General features: G+C 54.4%; 1 protein-coding gene across 2 annotated transcripts in view; it reads right to left on the bottom strand.

Moving 5' to 3' along the window:
• Nucleotides 1–1,927: 1,927 nt before the first annotated feature.
• Strn4 (striatin 4) overlaps nt 1,928–17,302 on the bottom strand; it is a 25,327-nt gene continuing 9,952 nt past the window's right edge. The window contains exons 5-19 of one of the 2 annotated variants that reach the window (XM_051162455.1): nt 16,848–17,045; nt 14,804–14,945; nt 12,015–12,174; nt 11,369–11,482; nt 10,929–11,044; nt 9,471–9,646; nt 9,349–9,396; nt 8,550–8,671; nt 5,044–5,214; nt 4,773–4,913; nt 4,400–4,498; nt 4,141–4,227; nt 2,933–3,104; nt 2,872–2,890; nt 1,928–2,636 (exon numbers count right to left, since the gene is read on the bottom strand). In XM_051162455.1, coding sequence (XP_051018412.1) covers nt 2,935–3,104; nt 4,141–4,227; nt 4,400–4,498; nt 4,773–4,913; nt 5,044–5,214; nt 8,550–8,671; nt 9,349–9,396; nt 9,471–9,646; nt 10,929–11,044; nt 11,369–11,482; nt 12,015–12,174; nt 14,804–14,945; nt 16,848–17,045 — 1,744 coding nt within the window. In that variant the 3' untranslated portion in view covers nt 1,928–2,636; nt 2,872–2,890; nt 2,933–2,934. Of the gene's footprint in view, nt 2,637–2,871; nt 3,105–4,140; nt 4,228–4,399; nt 4,499–4,772; nt 4,914–5,043; nt 5,215–8,549; nt 8,672–9,348; nt 9,397–9,470; nt 9,647–10,928; nt 11,045–11,368; nt 11,483–12,014; nt 12,175–14,803; nt 14,946–16,847; nt 17,046–17,302 lie in introns of both variants that reach the window. The other variant, XR_007832376.1, reaches the window with a different exon arrangement.

Genomic DNA, 17,302 nt, shown 5'->3' with positions numbered 1-17,302 from the left:
GAAGGGGAAGGCGGGACCCCCCCACCGGGGGTTGGGGGGGCGGGAGAACCTAGTTTTGGGGGTGGGAGGAGGACGGGAGGGTCGGCGCTTCCTCCGCACGCTCCAGCCTGGAAAGCCGACTTTTCGCTGCAGTCCACCAAGGCGCGCGGGAGGGGCAGCCGATTGGTAGTTGACCGAGGGAGCTGTCAGGCTGGCCCGCATCCGGCGCCCACCGCAGGGAAAGGATCGGAAATCGGTGTCGAGTCCGGTGGCTTCGGCTGTTGCTCCTCTACCCACCCCCCAACCCCACGTCCCCAGCTCAACAACACAGACAGTACACAGGTGGGAAGTCGAAGCCTCAGGATGCACAGGAGAGCTTAGTGACAGATCTGTCTCCAGTGAGCTGAGAGGGGGTGCGCCAATCAAGGCTGTGGCATGCCAAAGAGCAACAGGACTTCATAGACCCGGGGGGGGGGGGGGGGCTACATCTTTCTGGCTGTGTGACTTGAGGTAGGGGCTTCCCCACTGTTGAGTCTTAGGTTTCCTGTTGTGAGGCTGTATTCCAGAGATGCCTTCCTTACAGGTGCCTGGAACACAGCTAAAGTTGAGTTGATGTGGCTGCCCTTTCATTTTGCGAAGAAAAAGGAAGACACGGAAATCACTCAGGAGCTTCTGAGTGGTTGTGTTTTAACTGAATCACCCAGCATCTCGCTGGTGAGGTGGCTCAGTGGGTCAAGGCACTTGCTGCCCAGCTCACTGACCTGAGTTCAATCCTGGACAATCATATAATCAAAGGGCAACCAGCTCCTGTGTGGCTTGTCCTCTGACCTTCACCCTTCTCTGAAATAAAAGTGCAGTAAAAGGAAACCTAAAACGTGACCATATACTGAGAGCCTGCGAGCCAGGTCTGTGCAATGAACCCCAACCCCATCAGGAGCAATTCTGACATGTACCCTAAGAATCAGGCAGTGGCTACCAGTTAGTTTTCACATGCAGGAAGCTCGAGCTTTAGAGAGCAGCAATTTGTCCCCAAGAGCTGCCCCCCCCACCCCCTAGGGTTTAGTGCTGCAGGGGGCAGCTGAGGTCGGGTACAGAGCTGGCTGTCACCACATCCGGGGGCAGGGGCTGGGGAAGGAAGTCTGAGGCTGGAGTGAAAACCCGAACTACCACCTGGGGAAGCTGCAAAGAACCCAGAGGGATGGGGGGAGGCAAGGCCACGTGGAGCTAAAAAATCACATGCCCACTGCACCTTCTCCTAGATAGGCGTGTCCCCAGCATGTTCACTGGCCTGCCTGGGGACTTGGACTCACAGCCCTTTTTAGCCCTTGATGTGTGGAGGTGCTGGAAGGTGGAGGCTGAGGCAAGCTGATTGGAACGTCGGCAGGAGAGCCCTTGAGCAGCCCTTCTCACTATGCACTATGCGGTATCGGACTCCCAGTCCTACCCTACTTTCTGAGGCTACAGATGGTGAGGGATGAGGGCCTAACCCCTACAAGTTGACATTAAACACGGGCGGGGGGGGGGGGGGCTCTAAGGGGCGAGGGCTCTGCACTGCTCTGAAGGCTAGGCACCTGCATGTGCTCTGCCTAGGTCACTGTTCTGCCAGCCCAGGAGTGGGCATGGGGCAGGAAAGGGGTTTTAGTTCTCAGCTCCCGAGCAGGCAAGGGTTCTGCAACCAAATCATTTATTGATTGCCACATGGCAGCATCCATTCGTTCACCAGCTCACTGCTCCCAGGAAAGACATGTTTAGGGACAGAAAGGAGGGGCACAGAGATTCGGTCATGTGCTCCCACTTCCACCCTTCCACTGACATGGCACCCTCACCCCACTCTACCACAGAACCCCAATCCATCATACATCCTTCTCCCCAGACTCCACTCAGCCAAGGCAAAGGGAGTGGCCCTCCCCCACTGTCCATTGTCCCCTGAGAGAAGGCCCGGGGAACCTAGTTTACTCCAAAGGGTTTATTCAGACAGTTTTGGTTTTTTTCCACATACAAGTTGGGGGCAAAAAGGATGGGGCTTATAAACAGGAACCTGGAGGGGGAGGGAACCAAGGGCATGAGATGGAACCCAAATAAAGAGTGAAATAAATAAGAGGCAAAAGTGAGGAACTGGGAGGAGACTGACAAACTATCACACAGTGATAACGTGGGGTGGGCGCCATTAAAATCCCATTCATTTATACAGATATACAGCAAGCTAGGGGCCCGGGGCACACTCCACCTCTCCATCAAGGAGGGCCTGTGGCTAGGACAGTGCCCTGGAGGAGTGGAGGCCCCTCCCCAGGAAGGCTTGGCCCCAGAGGCTTGGTTAGTGTTGGAAAGCAGGAGGAAGGGACTGAGGTCCGAAAGGACAGCCTGGGGCCCACGCAGGAGGCCACAGGAGACCCCTCTCAGCACAGCCTTCATCTAATGGGTGAGGAAGGTGGCTCTCTAGGGTGGAGCCTGGTACCTTCTATCACCTTGGACACCTAGCCCTGGCTGTGCCACACTCAGGGTGACACTATGTCAGGAGTTGGGGATAGGACATGAGCAGAAACCCCAGAGGCCATCCTTGAGGGGTGATATCTGGGGAAAGGGCCATTAGCACCACCAGGCTCCAGAAGATGAAAGAGGCCAAGACTCTGAGCCTCTCAAGGGAGGCTGGGGGCTGCCTGCAGAGACAAAGGGAAGGCAGCTGGTTAGACAGAGTCCCACTCTAGCCCCAATTCCTCCCCATTCTTCTCAGGGAAGCCTCATTTATGCTCACAGGACTCTGGGCTTTGGCACAACTGACAGGCAAATGGGTCACAGGGGTAGGGGTGGGGAGAGAGAATGGAGTTGGGGTAGAGGGTGTCTTCTGGGATTTCAGTATTCCTATCTAGAATACAAATGGCTCCTGGCCCTTACCTCAGCCCCACCGGCCTGGCCCCGCTCCCTGCCACCGTGCAGCCAGGGCGAGGCCAGGTGGGATCATACGAAGACCTTGGCTAGGGCGTCAGCACCAGCACTGGCGATAAGAGCCTTGCTGGGGTGGCAGGCCACTGCATGGATGGCCTCCTCGTGCTTCTTGCGGTGGGCCGTGATCTCCTGCACACATGTCTTGTTGTCTAGGCTCCATAAGCGCAGAGAACAGTCGTGGCCTGCACAGGTGTGGAGCAGAAAAGGCCATCACCAGGCTTCAGCCCAGACCTGGGAGTTGAACCCTTCACCTGGCCTTGTTTAAAGACCTTGGAGGGGAGGCAGCTCAGCCCTCATCCTCCTATGGCTCTGCCCTAAGGGTAGCCTTTCTGTCCCCATCCTGCTAACTGCCAAGTATATATAAGGACCTTGGGAGGAATGCTGCACACAAACAGGCAGCTCTCGCCTGCAGGGAGACTGAGCAAGAACAGCTGGAAGCGGCAGGATGTGGCTCAGTGCCTGTACACTGGCCTGGCCAGCCCAAGGCCCTGGGTTTTATCCCCAGCACAACGGGGGGGGGGCGGGGAGGGGGCAGAGAAAACAGCAGACACTGACTCCAGGTAATAGGCTTAAGGAGGGGAACCGTCCAGGTAGAGGCACGGCCAAGGCAGGCCAATGAAGACTGGTGGCTGCAGGGAACTGAGGGTGGAAGTGATACCAGCAGGAGGCCCTTTGCTGGGCATAGAAGGGCCTAACTAGCCTCGCCTCTGCTCCTCAAGTCCACCCAGCTCCAGGAGCTCAGGCCAGAAAGCAGAACCTCAGATCCGTACTGGGTCTGATACACTGGACAGGGAACAAGGAGGCCTAGGGTGTAGCTGAGCGGCCCACAGTACGGTAACATCAGGCAGAGCAAGCTGTTATTTGCCCCAAGCCTCCCACAGCCTCCCCCAGCACTGCCTGCACATCTGCAAGCACAGTGCGCACACTCCTTGCAGCTGACACTGGTCTGAGGGACCTATCCACCCGTCCTAGAGTAGACGGCTGCCGAGCCTGTATCTGAAAGCAGAGAGAGACCAAGTGCTCAAACTCTGAGGGGATCTGGGCCCATCACCACATGCATGCAGCACAAGACAGCCCCAGGCAGGGCTCCAAGGATAGTCAACGAGGATGAGGCAGGGACTTCCAGCAAACTCAAGAGTGGAGCTGCCTGCCGTGACTGCAACCCCTCCTCTTCGCCTCCAACCCTCCCGAGGAAGGGGCAACAAGGATTCAACTTACTTCCCGACATCAAGAACACTCCATTCGGATCCACGGCTAGGCAGGTGACTGCGTCCAGGTGGGCAACCATGGAATGCACGGACTTACCTGGAGGGAGGGAGACAGTGGCTGGGAAGGTAAGGCCCTGGGGGGTGGAGGGATCTGAGAGCTTAGGAGGTAGACACTAGGGTGTGGCAGTCTGAATGCACTCTGCCCCTGTCTCCCCCACCCCTCTTCCACATCGAAAAACAGTTAGGGCACAACTATGGCTGGGCCTCACCTGTCCGATTGTCCAGGAATCGGATACCCCTATCGTCATGCGCAGTGATGGTGAGGGGCTGATTTGGGTGACTCACCACCTGGTTGATCTGTGTTGGGCCTGGAAAGTCAGTGGGGAGAGGAGAAAAGACTTATGGGACAGAGGCAGGAGGGGCAGGCCACATCTGCAATTGGGGGCATGGTACCCAGCCCACTGTGTCAAGCTGCCTGGCTACCACTGAGCCTTGTTTCCTTCCTGCTTGTGGCCCCTGAGGGCACATGGGAAACATTCTGATCTCACTGATGGCTAGGTTCCCCAGAACCACAGGAGGAACTGGGGTCCTATGGGTATTCAAACCCCAGTCCCATTGGCCTGCCTAGCCAGGGGCCCTCACCGCTGTTCCCTCGGGACTCCAATGTGAGAAGGGCGCTGCCAGCTTCCAAGTCATAAAGAACAGTATCACCAGAACGAAAAGAGGCCACGACATGGGCAGGCTCAGTGCTGGTGAAGGCCACGGAGGTGGGGATCCCGTGTTCTGAGAGCACAAAGGAAAGAAGGCTGCTCAAGGGGCCAGTCCTGCCCTGTGGCTGGGGGCCCTCCTCAGGAGCCACCCCCAAGCCCTGGGCTCTGCGTTCTGCTTGTGAGGCATTGGGGTCAACACTCACCTCCAGCCATGGGGAAGGTGCAAAGGCAGCTTGGACTACTGCTGCTGGGATCCCAGATGCGGACAGTGCCATCAGCAGAGCAGGATGCTAGGCGCTGGGAGGTGGGACTGAAAGCCAGACCCCACACAGCGTCCCCATGGCCTTCCAGGACATGGCTCAGCACACTTGGGTCTGGGCAGGCCAGGAGAAAATACGCTATTAGGGACACCAGCCCCACGAGATAGCCCAAGGGCTGCAGCTCTGCTGGGACCTGGGTGGCTGCCCACTGCCCACGAGCACCTCTGGGCAGATTTTAGGGCTCAGAAAACAGCTCAACAGCTTAGCAAACGAGGCTTTGAGTTCACTGTCTTCCCAGGGCCAAGGTCAGCAGCTCAGGGCACCAGTGCTACCCTCTGCTGACCATGGTTGGCTCCCCTTTTAGCCCCTGGAATGTCTTTTTTTGGTAGTTTCTCATAGCCTCTGCTGCACTAAGAGCCTTCTGTGGCCTCTCTAGCTGTTGGACACCACACAGTTCTGGGTCAAGTCCAGCAGGTACCTGAAGTATGGCAGTTCACACGGGACCCTTGACCTGCCCAGACAACTGTTGTCCAGACAAATTTAGCACAAGGCCATGTTAAAGATTTAGTAAAACAGCAAGGGGATGGGGTTGGGGGGGGGGCGGCACAGGCAGGGTGATATCTGGGAGTCTGAAGCCAATCTGGTCTACCTAAGATTTCCAGGATGACCAGAACAACATAGTGAGATCCTGTCTTTAAAAGGAGGGGTATAGGTGGGGCTAGAGAGATGGCTCAGTGGGTAAGAACATTTGCTTTTATACCAGGCTTGGTTTCCAGCACCCAGACGGTGGCTCACAACCATCTGTAATACGTACACATACATGTAAAAAAGAGCAAACCAAGCACTGAGGAGTACGGCAAGGGCACAAAGTGTGAGGGACTCTGGGTACCTCTTCCCTAAAAAAACATTAACTACTTAAAAATTTTAAAAACTGCCAGGCAGTAGTGGCGCACACCTTTAATCCCAGCACTTGGGAGGCAGAGGCAGGTGGATCTCTGAGTTCGAGGCCAGCTGGGTCTACAATGTAAGTCCAGGAGAACCAAGGCTACATAGAGAAATCTTGTCTGCAAAAAACAAAACAAAAAATCAAACAAACAACAAACAAAACAAGCCCTCCCCCCTTAAAAAGATTTATGAGATCTCATTATAGATGGTTGTGAGCCACCGTGTGGTTGCTGGGAATTGAACTCAGGTCCTCTGAAAGAGCAGTCAGTGCTCATAACCTCTGACCCATCTTTCCAGACCCACCAAAAAAAAAAAAAAAAACCTTTTAAAAATAAGCACAGTTGGGGTCTATTTAAAGACACTTCTCTCCTTTTTCTTTTTTTTTTGAAAAAGAACCTCACTGTATAGCCCGAGCTGGCCTGCCACGGCCTCCTGAGTGCTGAAATTAAAGGTGTGGACAGCCACACCCCACCTCTAAGACAGTTAAAAAATGTATTTGAAGAATCTTTTCATGAAGAATCCTTCCCTCCCCAACTCTTTGCAGATTCTCCCACCACCTTACCTACCCAACTTCATGTTCTTTCACTAAAACAAACAAACAAACAAAAAGTCCAACTAAAGACAGAACATAAAAAAGAAAAGCAAAAAGTGCCAAAAAGTAAACAACAAAACAAAATCAACTCGAACAACATGGAGTTTATTTTGCCCAATTACTTGTGGGCATGAGGCCTGGGCTGTGACTGCTGCACCCACTGGCACTGTGTCAGCATCAGAGAAAATAGGTTTTCCCTTTCTCAGGGCATCAGGAACCAGCTGCAAATAGTTTCCCAGTTAGGGTGGGACTCAGTGTCTGTTTTCTCCTACTGAGAGACATGGGGGTGGGGGGGTCTCAAGACCAGGTTTCCTTGTGTAGTCTTGGCTCTCCTGGAACTTACTCTGGAGACCAGACTGTTTTTTGATTAAAGCTGTGTGCTACCATCTCCTGGCAAAAGACTTTTTAAAAAACAGACTTAAAAACTGGACTTAAGACAGAACAAAACCTTGCTTCAAAACAATAAACAGAAACACAGGAGTCAATACAGAAAGCAGTGCTCAGGAAGGTGAGAAACACCCAACAACATGGGTGTGCGTTCCCAAAATAGATTGTTATCTTCCCTTTAACTCTTATCCATCCATCCACCTGCCCACCCGCCATCTGTCCAGTATTTTGAGGTTCGAGATAAGGTCTCACTATGTACCCCTGGCTGTCCTGGAACTCACTCTGTAGACCAGGCTGGGCTCAAACTCAGAGATCCACCTGCCTTTGCCTCCCGAGTGCTGAGATCAAAGGCGTGCACCACCACCTGGCTGCTGTTCAGTTTGTTTATACATATTTGAGAGAGAGACAGAGACAGAGACAGAGAGACAGAAAGTGTGTATGTGTGTGTGTCTGTGTGTGTGCAGGCAGAGGACAACGTGTGGGAGTAGGTTCTCTCCTAGCATGTGGGTTCTGGGGATCGAACTCAGATCATGAGGGTTGGTGGCAGATGCCTTTACCTGCTGACCATCTTGTTGGTCCTATGTAGTATTATTTTGAGACAAGATCTTAACAAGCTTCCTGAGCACTAACACTACTGGAGTGTACCATCATGCTTGGCTTCCCTTTAGCTTTTTTTTAGGGTGGAGAAGACTTCTTTTTTTGTGATGAGGATTCACTATGTTGACTGACTGACAAGTGGCACAGCAGGCCTGGAACCCAACACAGAAACCGAGCTGGTCTCGCGCTAGTGATTATCCTTCCTGCCACTGCTGATCCATTACAGAAAGAACTTTCTTTTTTTGGAGACAGGTAAAGACCATGCAGCTTTGGCTGGCCTAGACCAGGCTAACCTTGAACTCAGAGCTTTGCTTGTCTCTGCCTCCTGAGTGCTGGGATTAAAGATTCATGTCTTTTTTGTTTGCTTCTTTGTCTCGAGATCAGGTTTCCTGTAGTCTAGCTGGCCTCACGTTGCCTATGTAGCCAACCCTGGCGTTGTTGGAGTTTTGATCCATTTCCCCTACCTCTCAAGCTTTTGGATTGCGGTGTGCAGCAGCACACCTGGCTCACGTGGTGTTGGGATGCGACCCAGGGCTTTGCCAGTGCTAGGTATGGCCCCCACCTACTGATCCCCAGCTCCAGCTCCTCCACTAAGTCTTCTGAGTTGGCTAAAGGTCAAAGGCTAAATTCCCTGCATACGGTCCACTGACACCTCTCAGCTCTGCTCCTGTGCTTCTAACAACCCCCTGACCTACACTAAGGACACACAGAGCCCACCAAGCTGACCAAGCCCACTCTAGCCCTGACTGAGGCTTACCCAAAAGCTGGTCATGCTGACTCTCAGAGGCAGCCCAACCCTCCCTCCCCACCACCACTCCTGCCTCATCTCCCTCTGCCCCACCCACCAATGCTAAATCAGACTGGGAGCCCTACAGAACTACTCCCCAGGCTATGACTTGAGGTGTGTGTGGGCAGGGTCTGTCCTCACCGTAGCCATCATATGGGTCCATGTTGAGGTCAGGGATCTTCCAGCTGTGTATTCGGGCATCAGCCCCACCACTGTAACAGTACTCGCTGTTGCTGCCCATGGTGACTGCCAGCACAGGGCCCCTGCAGGGTGCAAGGGCAGGTGATGCAAGGCAGCTAAGTCTCAAGCCTTCCTTGTTCACAGGAGCTTAAGGATTTCTCCTAGGTTTTGTTTTGTTTTGTTTTACTCCAGATAGGGTTTCTCTGTGCAGCCCTGGCTGACCTGGAACTTGCTCTGTAGATCAGGCTCCTCTTGAACTCACAAGAGATCTGCCTGTCTCTGCCTCCAAGTGTTGAGATTAAAGGCGTGCGCCTCCATGCCTGGTTCTCCTAGCTATTTTAAAAAATGGTTTAAATGTACTTATTGCCACAGATCACAGTACACACATGTGTACTGCGATTTCTCTCTTCGTATCCTGAGTCCTAGGGATCACACTCAGGTTTGTCAAGCTTAGTAGAAGATACCTTGCCCGCTGGGCCATCTCACCAGTCTCCTTTCCTAGGTATTTTTAAGGATGCCATAGGGAATTTGGCACCTATGCTCTGGCTATGCCACCTGGGAAAGCTGCTGTCTCCTACCCTTCCTTTACTGCTCAGAAGGGCCTCAGTGTAACCACAGTGGGAACCAACATGGCCGCTGAGTCAGGGGAGTGCCAGGCTCCAGTGTAAGAAGGCTGGACAGAGACTCTGCAGAGCAGCAGGCAGTGGCCTAGCACATGCTGCGGATGCAAGGCTGAGAGGAGGCTCAGGCATCTCCCTACCTGTGAGCGCGGAAAGCATGAATCGGCTCCACATCCAGTGCGGCGTTTCTGTGAGAAAAAGGAATCCTGTCACTGAGACCCCAGGCCCTCAGGCCCCGCCCCCTCCTCGGTGGCACTCTTACTTCTTGGCTGTGACTGCCTTCTGAAGGTTCCACAGTTTGAGTGTGCCATCCTCAGAGGCAGTAAGCAGTGCTGACTGGCTGTGGTGGAAGGCCAGGGATCGAATGCCATCGTAGTGTGAGCGGAGGGTAAACTTGGGGTTCCATGTCTTCTTGAAGGCATCTTTGCTGTCAGACAGCTGGGGATGGGGAGTAGCCTCAGTGTCCTCTTGAATACCCTAGCACTCACATTGACACTGACAGCACCCACTTAGACTGGAACTGACTGGCCCCAGCCGGAGCCTGCCTTCTGTGCCCCCACAAGAGCCCTTCCCACATACAGCAGCTTTCACCAACATGGAGGCTCTGGAGGGGCCAGGGGAGCCTGACTCAGGAAGACAGGCAGGTCCTAAATACACAGAACCAGGAACTCTGAGCATGAGGAGCACCAAGGCAGCCTGGCCTCCTCTGCAGGGACCAAGAGGCTCTCATGAGGTAGTGACAAATACGCAGGACTTAGCTAGAAGCAGGGAAAGGGACTGGAGACTGCTAGTGTGAAGGCCCTGAGGCAGGAGGCAGCAAGGCTGGGATACACGACATCGGGAGGCATGCCACAGGAGAGGAAGCAGGAAAGGCCAATGACAGACACAACACTGGGTGCCGCTGAGAACCCTGCAGAGCAGTGCAGTGAGGGCTGGTCCTGGCTTCTCTAAGGAGGCTGGGGTTGGGGGACAGTCAGAGTGACTGCAGAGACAGGGCCCGAAGATACAAAGTCCCAGGGAACAACCCTTGACTGTGGAGTCTGAGACAAGTTTCTGGGTAGAGGCGCCGCCAGGCCCTGGAAGAGAGGCTCTGAGAACACATGTCCTGCAAAGTAAGGCTGCTCACTGCAAGGAGAAGGCCAGCTTGGCACCATGAGCTGTCAGGGTAGCCTCAGACGCCCTTCACCTGGGCTTAGCTGGCATTTCTACCACGATTCTAAGAACTGGAGGACATGCGCTCAAGTGCATTCCCCACTCTGAACTACCACTGTGGAGAAGGCGGAGGAACCTGCAGTACACTCCCAGGAAAAGCCTGCCTAGCCTCACATGCCCCCAACCTCACTGGGGTCAGTCACTTAGGTTGCTCCTGCCCTGGAAAAATGCATCCGAACCCACCCCGGAGAGTCCCAGTGACCCATCCAAGGTGCACAGCACAGAATGCCAGTCACAAGGCTGCTTCATTCTAGCCCAGCTGTTCCACAGAGCGCATGGCTGGCACTCATCTCCCCACATCCTCCAAGAGGGAGGGCACAGTGCCCTTCAGACCCTGCATCTCAGTGAGGTGTTTGCCAGGCACCCCTCTGTAAGGCACAATGTGTGGAAGCCTCCCACTGGGGCTAAGGAACGACCTCTCACAGTCTTCACACACCAGGGACAGAACCCAGGCCTGCAGCATGGTCAGAGCTGAGCCAAGGACTGATGGGGCACCCCAAGAACTTACGTCACAGCTGAGGTCGTTGTCATTGGTGACGGTGAGATCTGCCAAGTCCCCCAGGCTCACCTCCCCGCCCCCGATAGTGTCCATGATGAAGACGTCTGAGGAGAAGCCAAAGGAACCTGGTAGGGGGGAGGGGTGGGTGGGGCAGACAGGGCCAGGGAGAGAGAGAGAGAGGCAGAGAGAGGCGGAAAGGATGAGGAGCAAGGAAGAGAGGCAGGAAGACAGGATCAAGAATCGCAGCTGGAAAGGAGGACAGAGACAGACAGACAAGGGAGGACAGACAAAAAGAGAGGGAGACAGACAGACAGACGACCTTTTGGGACAGGGAGGCTGCAGACTGGAGGCTGGGCCTTACCTCTGAGGACACAGAAGCCCCAGGCTTAGCTCTGCAGCCTCCCTCTGTCATGGACCCCAAGGGACTGGCGTGTGGGGCTGGAGATTACCTTCATGAGGCCGGGGCTGGGGTGTGCCAGGAGGTGGGACAGTCACTTTGGGGGGCAGCCCATCAACATCCCGGAGGTCAGCAAGAATTCCCTGGAGTTTGACCCGACGGCTTTCTGTATGGAAGAGGCATGGGCAAGAGTCTCCACCAGTCCTGTCAATCTCTCAGGGAAGCCCTCCTCACTGTTGCTGGCTTTCCTGCAACAGTAGAGGCTGCAAAGCCCTGACCCTAGGGACAGACAGACTGAGGAAACAGACTGGCAGGGACCCAGTGAAAGGTGGCAGGCAAATCCCAGCCCTGCCCTAGGCCCAGGGGACCCCAAGGCTCTTATGGCCAGGAGTCATAAGACTAGAAGACGCAGCCCCATCCCCCTGCTCCACCATCAGCTTTCACGCTGCCTCCTGCTTGAGTTGGACATGCACTGGACACTCGCTATGAAGAACAGGGCTAGGCTTCCGGCAGGGCCACTTGAATACAGCTTGCAGGGACTTTCCAGGGAAGGGTAAGGGCCTGGCCTGGCTTGGGGCTGAGTTGTTCTTGACCTAACGCTCGGGAAGTATATCCGTCCGGGCACAGCCCTGGGCAGGAAGCAGCTGAAGCATGCAGGTTACATCCTGTCCTAGCAGGCCTGTCAGTCCCCAACTCACCCAGCTCATGGGGGTTCCCTTCTGAAGCACACCGTCGAGGATCTGGAGACCCCTCCCCATCTTCTCCTGAGCCCAGGAAATCAAACTCATTGATGGCATCTTCTGAGTCATCTTCCTCATCCTCGTCTTCCATTTCAGGCACTAGGGCCTTGGATGGGAGCTGGGGTGGGAAAAGAAGTGGGGAGGAGGCTAGAGTGCAGCGATCAACCCCATCTGGTTCCCAGGAAAAGGCAAGTCAGTCAGCTCATTTCCTGGACACTATGCGGTGGGACTCCTCCACCTCCAGGCACTCACGCATCTCTCTGCACAGCTTTGCTGAGCCCCTACCTAGCACATGGCTCTCGGGAAGTGACAATACAGCCCCTGGGGACATACAGACACACAACTGCAGAGGGGATGAACAGAGCCCTGTCTTTCCATTCTGGGCATAAAGCTGAGAGTGGTTAACGTGCACTTGTCTGCAAGCTGCTTGCTTGAGCAAGAAGCAGTGACTCACAAAAGGAGCTTTCAGACGTGGCTTCGCTCCACCCCGCAGCCCTGTGAACAGTGACCGAGAGGACCTTTTTTCCATCCTACATATGTGGGAATAGGCTAGACAGAATAAAGTCAATTGCCCCAGTTCCCCAAATTCAAACTGGGCCAAAGCTTGGGCAGCAACAACAGATTGTGGCACCCCAGGGCACAGCTGACACCCCCAAGGTGGAGGAGGCTCTGAATCTAGAAGGACAGGCATCCACACAAACGAGCCCACAGGGCATGGGGAGAGTGAATGCGCACAGACAGCATATACAACAATCAGGGGTAAGGTGGGGTCGATGGCTCATGCCTGAACTAGTTAGTACTCAGGACTGAGGCAGAAGGATGGCCAGGAGTATGAGCCCTTGCCTCAAATGCAAACAAATGGGCTGGGATGAAGCTTGCCTGGCATGTGCAGCCCTGAGTTTAGTCACCAGAACCACAGAACACAAAATCAAACTATGGTGCAAAATAGTTTCTGCTGTGAGGAGCTAAGAGGATGTGAGGGCCACTTCCCGGAAAAAACAACATCTGGACTCAAAAGCCCTGAGAGGCTGGGAGATGGCTCAGGGGATGAAAAGCTTGCCAAACAAGCACAAGGCCACGAGTTCAATCCCCAGCACCCATGTACAAAGAAAGGTATGGCAGCACTGCACATACTTGCAGTTCAGTGCAGAGGAGAGGGAGACAGGATTTCTGAGGCTTGCTACTCAGCCAGCCTGCAGGCTTGTAGCACACCCAGGCCCAGTGAGAGGCCTGTCGGCCTCAATAACACAAGGTAAGCCGGGTATGGTAGTACAAGCCTTTAATCACAGCACTCCAGAGGCAGAGGCAGGAGGATATCGTTAAGTTCCAAGCTATCCTGGTCTATATATCAGGCTCCAGGACAGCCAGGACTATACAGAGAAACTCTGTGTTGAAAAAACAAAAAACTGGTGATGGTTATCACTGGTTGTCACCTTGACTACACCTGGAATTAACTGAAACCCAAGCAAGTGGGCACACCTGTGAGGGAGCTTCTTTAATAAATCATCTGAAGTGGGAAGATCTACTTTTAAATACACACACACACACACACACACACACTCTGTCTCTCTCTCTCTCTCTGAAAACAAAGAACCACAAGGGAGAGAGCTCTTGAGGAAGCCGAACTCTAGCCTCCATATGAAGTATCACCTGCACACACATATTCCTCCCTCCTTCCCTGTGCCCCCTCTCCATCTCTCTCTCTCTCTCTCTCTCTCTCTCTCTCTCTCTCTCTCTCTCTCTCTCTCTCTCTCACACACACACACACACACACACACACACACACACACAAACACACACACACTCCAGAGTGGGAGTGGGGAGGAGCAGAGGGCTCTAGCATCTGAACCAGGAAGCATAGTTAAGTCCAAGTCGACACATTCAAAGATGCCCTGTAGCCTTTTGCCTCCTCTGGGGTCCAGGTCTGTGCCTAGTCAGGCCAAGCCCCCCTCTCCTGGTATGCACACATCTTAACGGGTGCTCAGGATCCAATGAAGGGAACCCAGAGGCTCTGAAAGCTGACAAAACAGATAGCCTGTGGCTCCAGGGCCAGACAGAGAAGGGTGCCTGGACGGAGTGGGAAAGAGCCACAGAATCTACATCTGGGAAGGTGGGGTTCAGGGAAAGCAGAAGCCTTTCCCCCAGCTGCTATCTCTGCCTTCACAGTACATCCTGCAAGTGGCCACCCCCGGCCACTGCCACTCCACCTGTGGTCTAGACCTGTGTCTTCTTGTCCCATGCCTGCTCAGAGCTGAGCTGTGAAGGGCTCGAGTGAAGGGCAGATGCTTAATGGGCAACTAAGGCCGCACCATGACAAGAACAGAACCCTAAGATGAAGAGAAGCGCTGGGTCCTGAAGCTGGGCCACACTGCATGCTGGGAGCCCAATGTGATGACATGCTGATAAGGTCAGGATGCTGCTACCCCAAGGTCAATGTCTACAGGCAAGGGTCCTGACCACAGCAACAGATAAGACCCCAGAAGATCATACTGACTCCCCAGGCCCGGGCTAGACACATGTACTCCATTCACACAGCTTTACTGAGACCATGTGTTTCACACCTTTTTCAGGACATGTGGACAGAAAGCAAGAGGCACAGGAAAAAAACCTTCAGCTTAGGGTGGGGGCAGCTAGCTGAAGGGAGGCAGCCTAAGTGGGTCAGGGCACCGAGCTGGAGGGGTAGAACAGGGCATTATCCGGTGCCGGGGCAGCCCCAGGCAGAGGTCAGGGCAGCAGTGAAGGCTCACCCTCACACGCTGCTTCTTGTGTTGCACACTGTCCAGTTCATCGTCCTCATCGCTGTCCTCATCCTCGCAGTTCTGCAGGAAGGGGATCTGCTCCAGCACGGAGCCACCCAGGCGCTCCTTGCCATCTTTGCCAGCTGCATTCCTGCCAAGACAGGGAAGAAGACAGAGGGATGTCAGTTTTGCCAGGTGACAGAACTCAAGGGAGGGAGACACCCCAGACGTAGCTGGGCTCCTAAGCCCTATCAGCCAGAGGCAGCAGCCACTCTACAACACTCAGTCACCTCCAACACTTCAACTGTCAGTTAATATGGACATGAAGAGCCTTGCCCCACCATATAGGCAGCATTCATCCTCTGTCTCCTGTCTTCAAGGGGAGCCAGACTCCAATACCAAGTGCAGGCAGCATGGACAGACTCATATGTCCTCCCATCATTACAGACTCCCAGCCCCCCTCCTGCTGTCTTCTGTCACAGCAGAGCTGTCAACTGCCAGGACAGTTCCTACTTCTGATGGACATCAATGTAGAACATCCTCTCTGGCTGTTTGAGCCACTTTCTTCCTTTGTCTCCTGTCTGGCTGCCACTTCCTCCAATCTCTAGACCCAGGAGCCCTCAGGATCCACAGGATCCCCAAACACATCAGTGTGCTGGTAAACTAGAGATATTCAGGGCTCCCGGCTCCATGTGGCCTCCTGGTGCAACACACAGGTGCCTTCACTTCACAGCTGCATCACTCCTGCTTTCCTCATGTCCCCCCCTAAGTCCTTTACAAGAGACCATTTCTTACCTGTCCATTGCTAACGGCCACCAGCACTGGCCTAAACCCTGCCTGCTTCCGTAATCTCTCCTCAAAGCAGACTAAGATGTCAGATGATATACCCCTGCTGGAAACCACTGGCTTCCCACAGCCCTGTGGGTAAGCATCCACTGTTTATCGTGGCCTGGGAGGCACTCCGTGATCAGCCTCCTGAGATCTGGCCTCACCACAGACCACAGGCCACAAAGGCTCATGTGTTTACTGCAGCAGCCGTGCCACACAGGTCTCCTGCTCCCACACATAACAAGCCCGGTCTGTCTCAGAATCCAGCCCTCAGTACTTCCCCTGCCTAGACAGCGCTCCTTCCTGCTACTCTTCTTCCAAATGCCACCCCACAGAGCAAGCCTCCCTCCTAGCCACCAACAGACACTATCTCTGTTACTTTTTTTTTTTTCCCCCCGAGACAGGGTTTCTCTGTGTGGCCTTGACTGTCATTGACTCACTTTGTAGACCAGGCTGGCCTTGAACTCACAGCGATCCGCCTGCCTCTGCCTCCCGAGTGCTGGGATTAAAGGCGTGCACCACTGTGCTCGGCTTCTGTTACTTCTTTTTTGTTGTAGTCTTTGGAGACAGGGTTTCTCTGTGTAGCCTCAGCTGTCTTTGACTCACTTTGTAGACCAGGCTGGCCTCAAATGTGCTATGTAGCCAAGAATGATCTTGAATTTCTGATCCTCCTGCATCTACGTTCTGAGTGCTGGGATTACCGGCATGAGCCACCACATCTGGTCTATGCAGTGCTGCTGATGGAACCTAGGGCTCCGTGCATACTAGGCAAGCCCACTAGCATCCCAACTACATACACCCTCAACTTCATCATCTCTTTGTTTGGCCAGGTTGGTCTCCAGCTTCTGAAGTCAAGCACTCCCCTGCCTCTGTCTCTGCCTCCTGAGTAGCTGTGACCATGGCATGCCACGGCACCTGGAAATCTCACTCTCTTCACATTCCTGATAGCACTTAGCATCACCTAATGGTGACTTACTGCTTGTGACGAATAAATACCAACTACCGATGGGAAATGAGCAAACGAGCCCCCTAAGACAAGGACAGAGGCCTCACATTACTGCCTCTGCAGCCAAACCACCCAAGGTCTGTCTTCAGCTAGGAGCCTGGCAGTGGGGGCGCCCACACACAATCTGGAAGGGCTGGCGCAATAGCTGGGAGCACCTGACGTCATGCCCTGCCTTCCTCAGGGGAGGAAGAACAGGTTCCCGCTGGGTCAGGATCTCACCTCTTGATCTGTTCCTCGATCTGTCTCACCAGCAGAGACTCGCCACCGCTAAGTCCCCCGGGAGCTGGTGAAGCCCTGGGGGCCCCCTCGATTGGCTCAGCAGCCCCATTGAGCTCCAGCGAACGGCCCAGAAGGGAACGCACTCGCTTGGACCGCATGTCCAGGATGGTATCCGTGTAGCCCACCTCTTCCAGGTACCTGTGGGAGCAGAGCCAGGGCAGGTAACACATGACGAGCTGCTTCTGACTGCTGGGGCCACACAGAACCCAGCAGCCTTCTGAGGGGCCACCAAAGAGCAGACGGCAGTTTTCAGAAGCAACCCGAGCAGCAGCTTGGCTTCTGATTCTGATCAATGGAAGCCCTGGTCCCCATGCACGCTGCTATGGCACACGGTGTCCCCAACATGTAGGGGAGAGCCCACGTGCAGGAACAGCCAGATGTCCACGGATGGACGC

The sequence above is a fragment of the Acomys russatus genome, chromosome 19, assembly GCF_903995435.1.
Source record: "Acomys russatus chromosome 19, mAcoRus1.1, whole genome shotgun sequence".
NCBI lineage: Eukaryota > Metazoa > Chordata > Mammalia > Rodentia > Muridae > Acomys > Acomys russatus.
The sequence above is the reverse complement of the archived record's forward strand: the minus strand, read 5'-3'. Positions and strand labels throughout refer to the sequence as shown.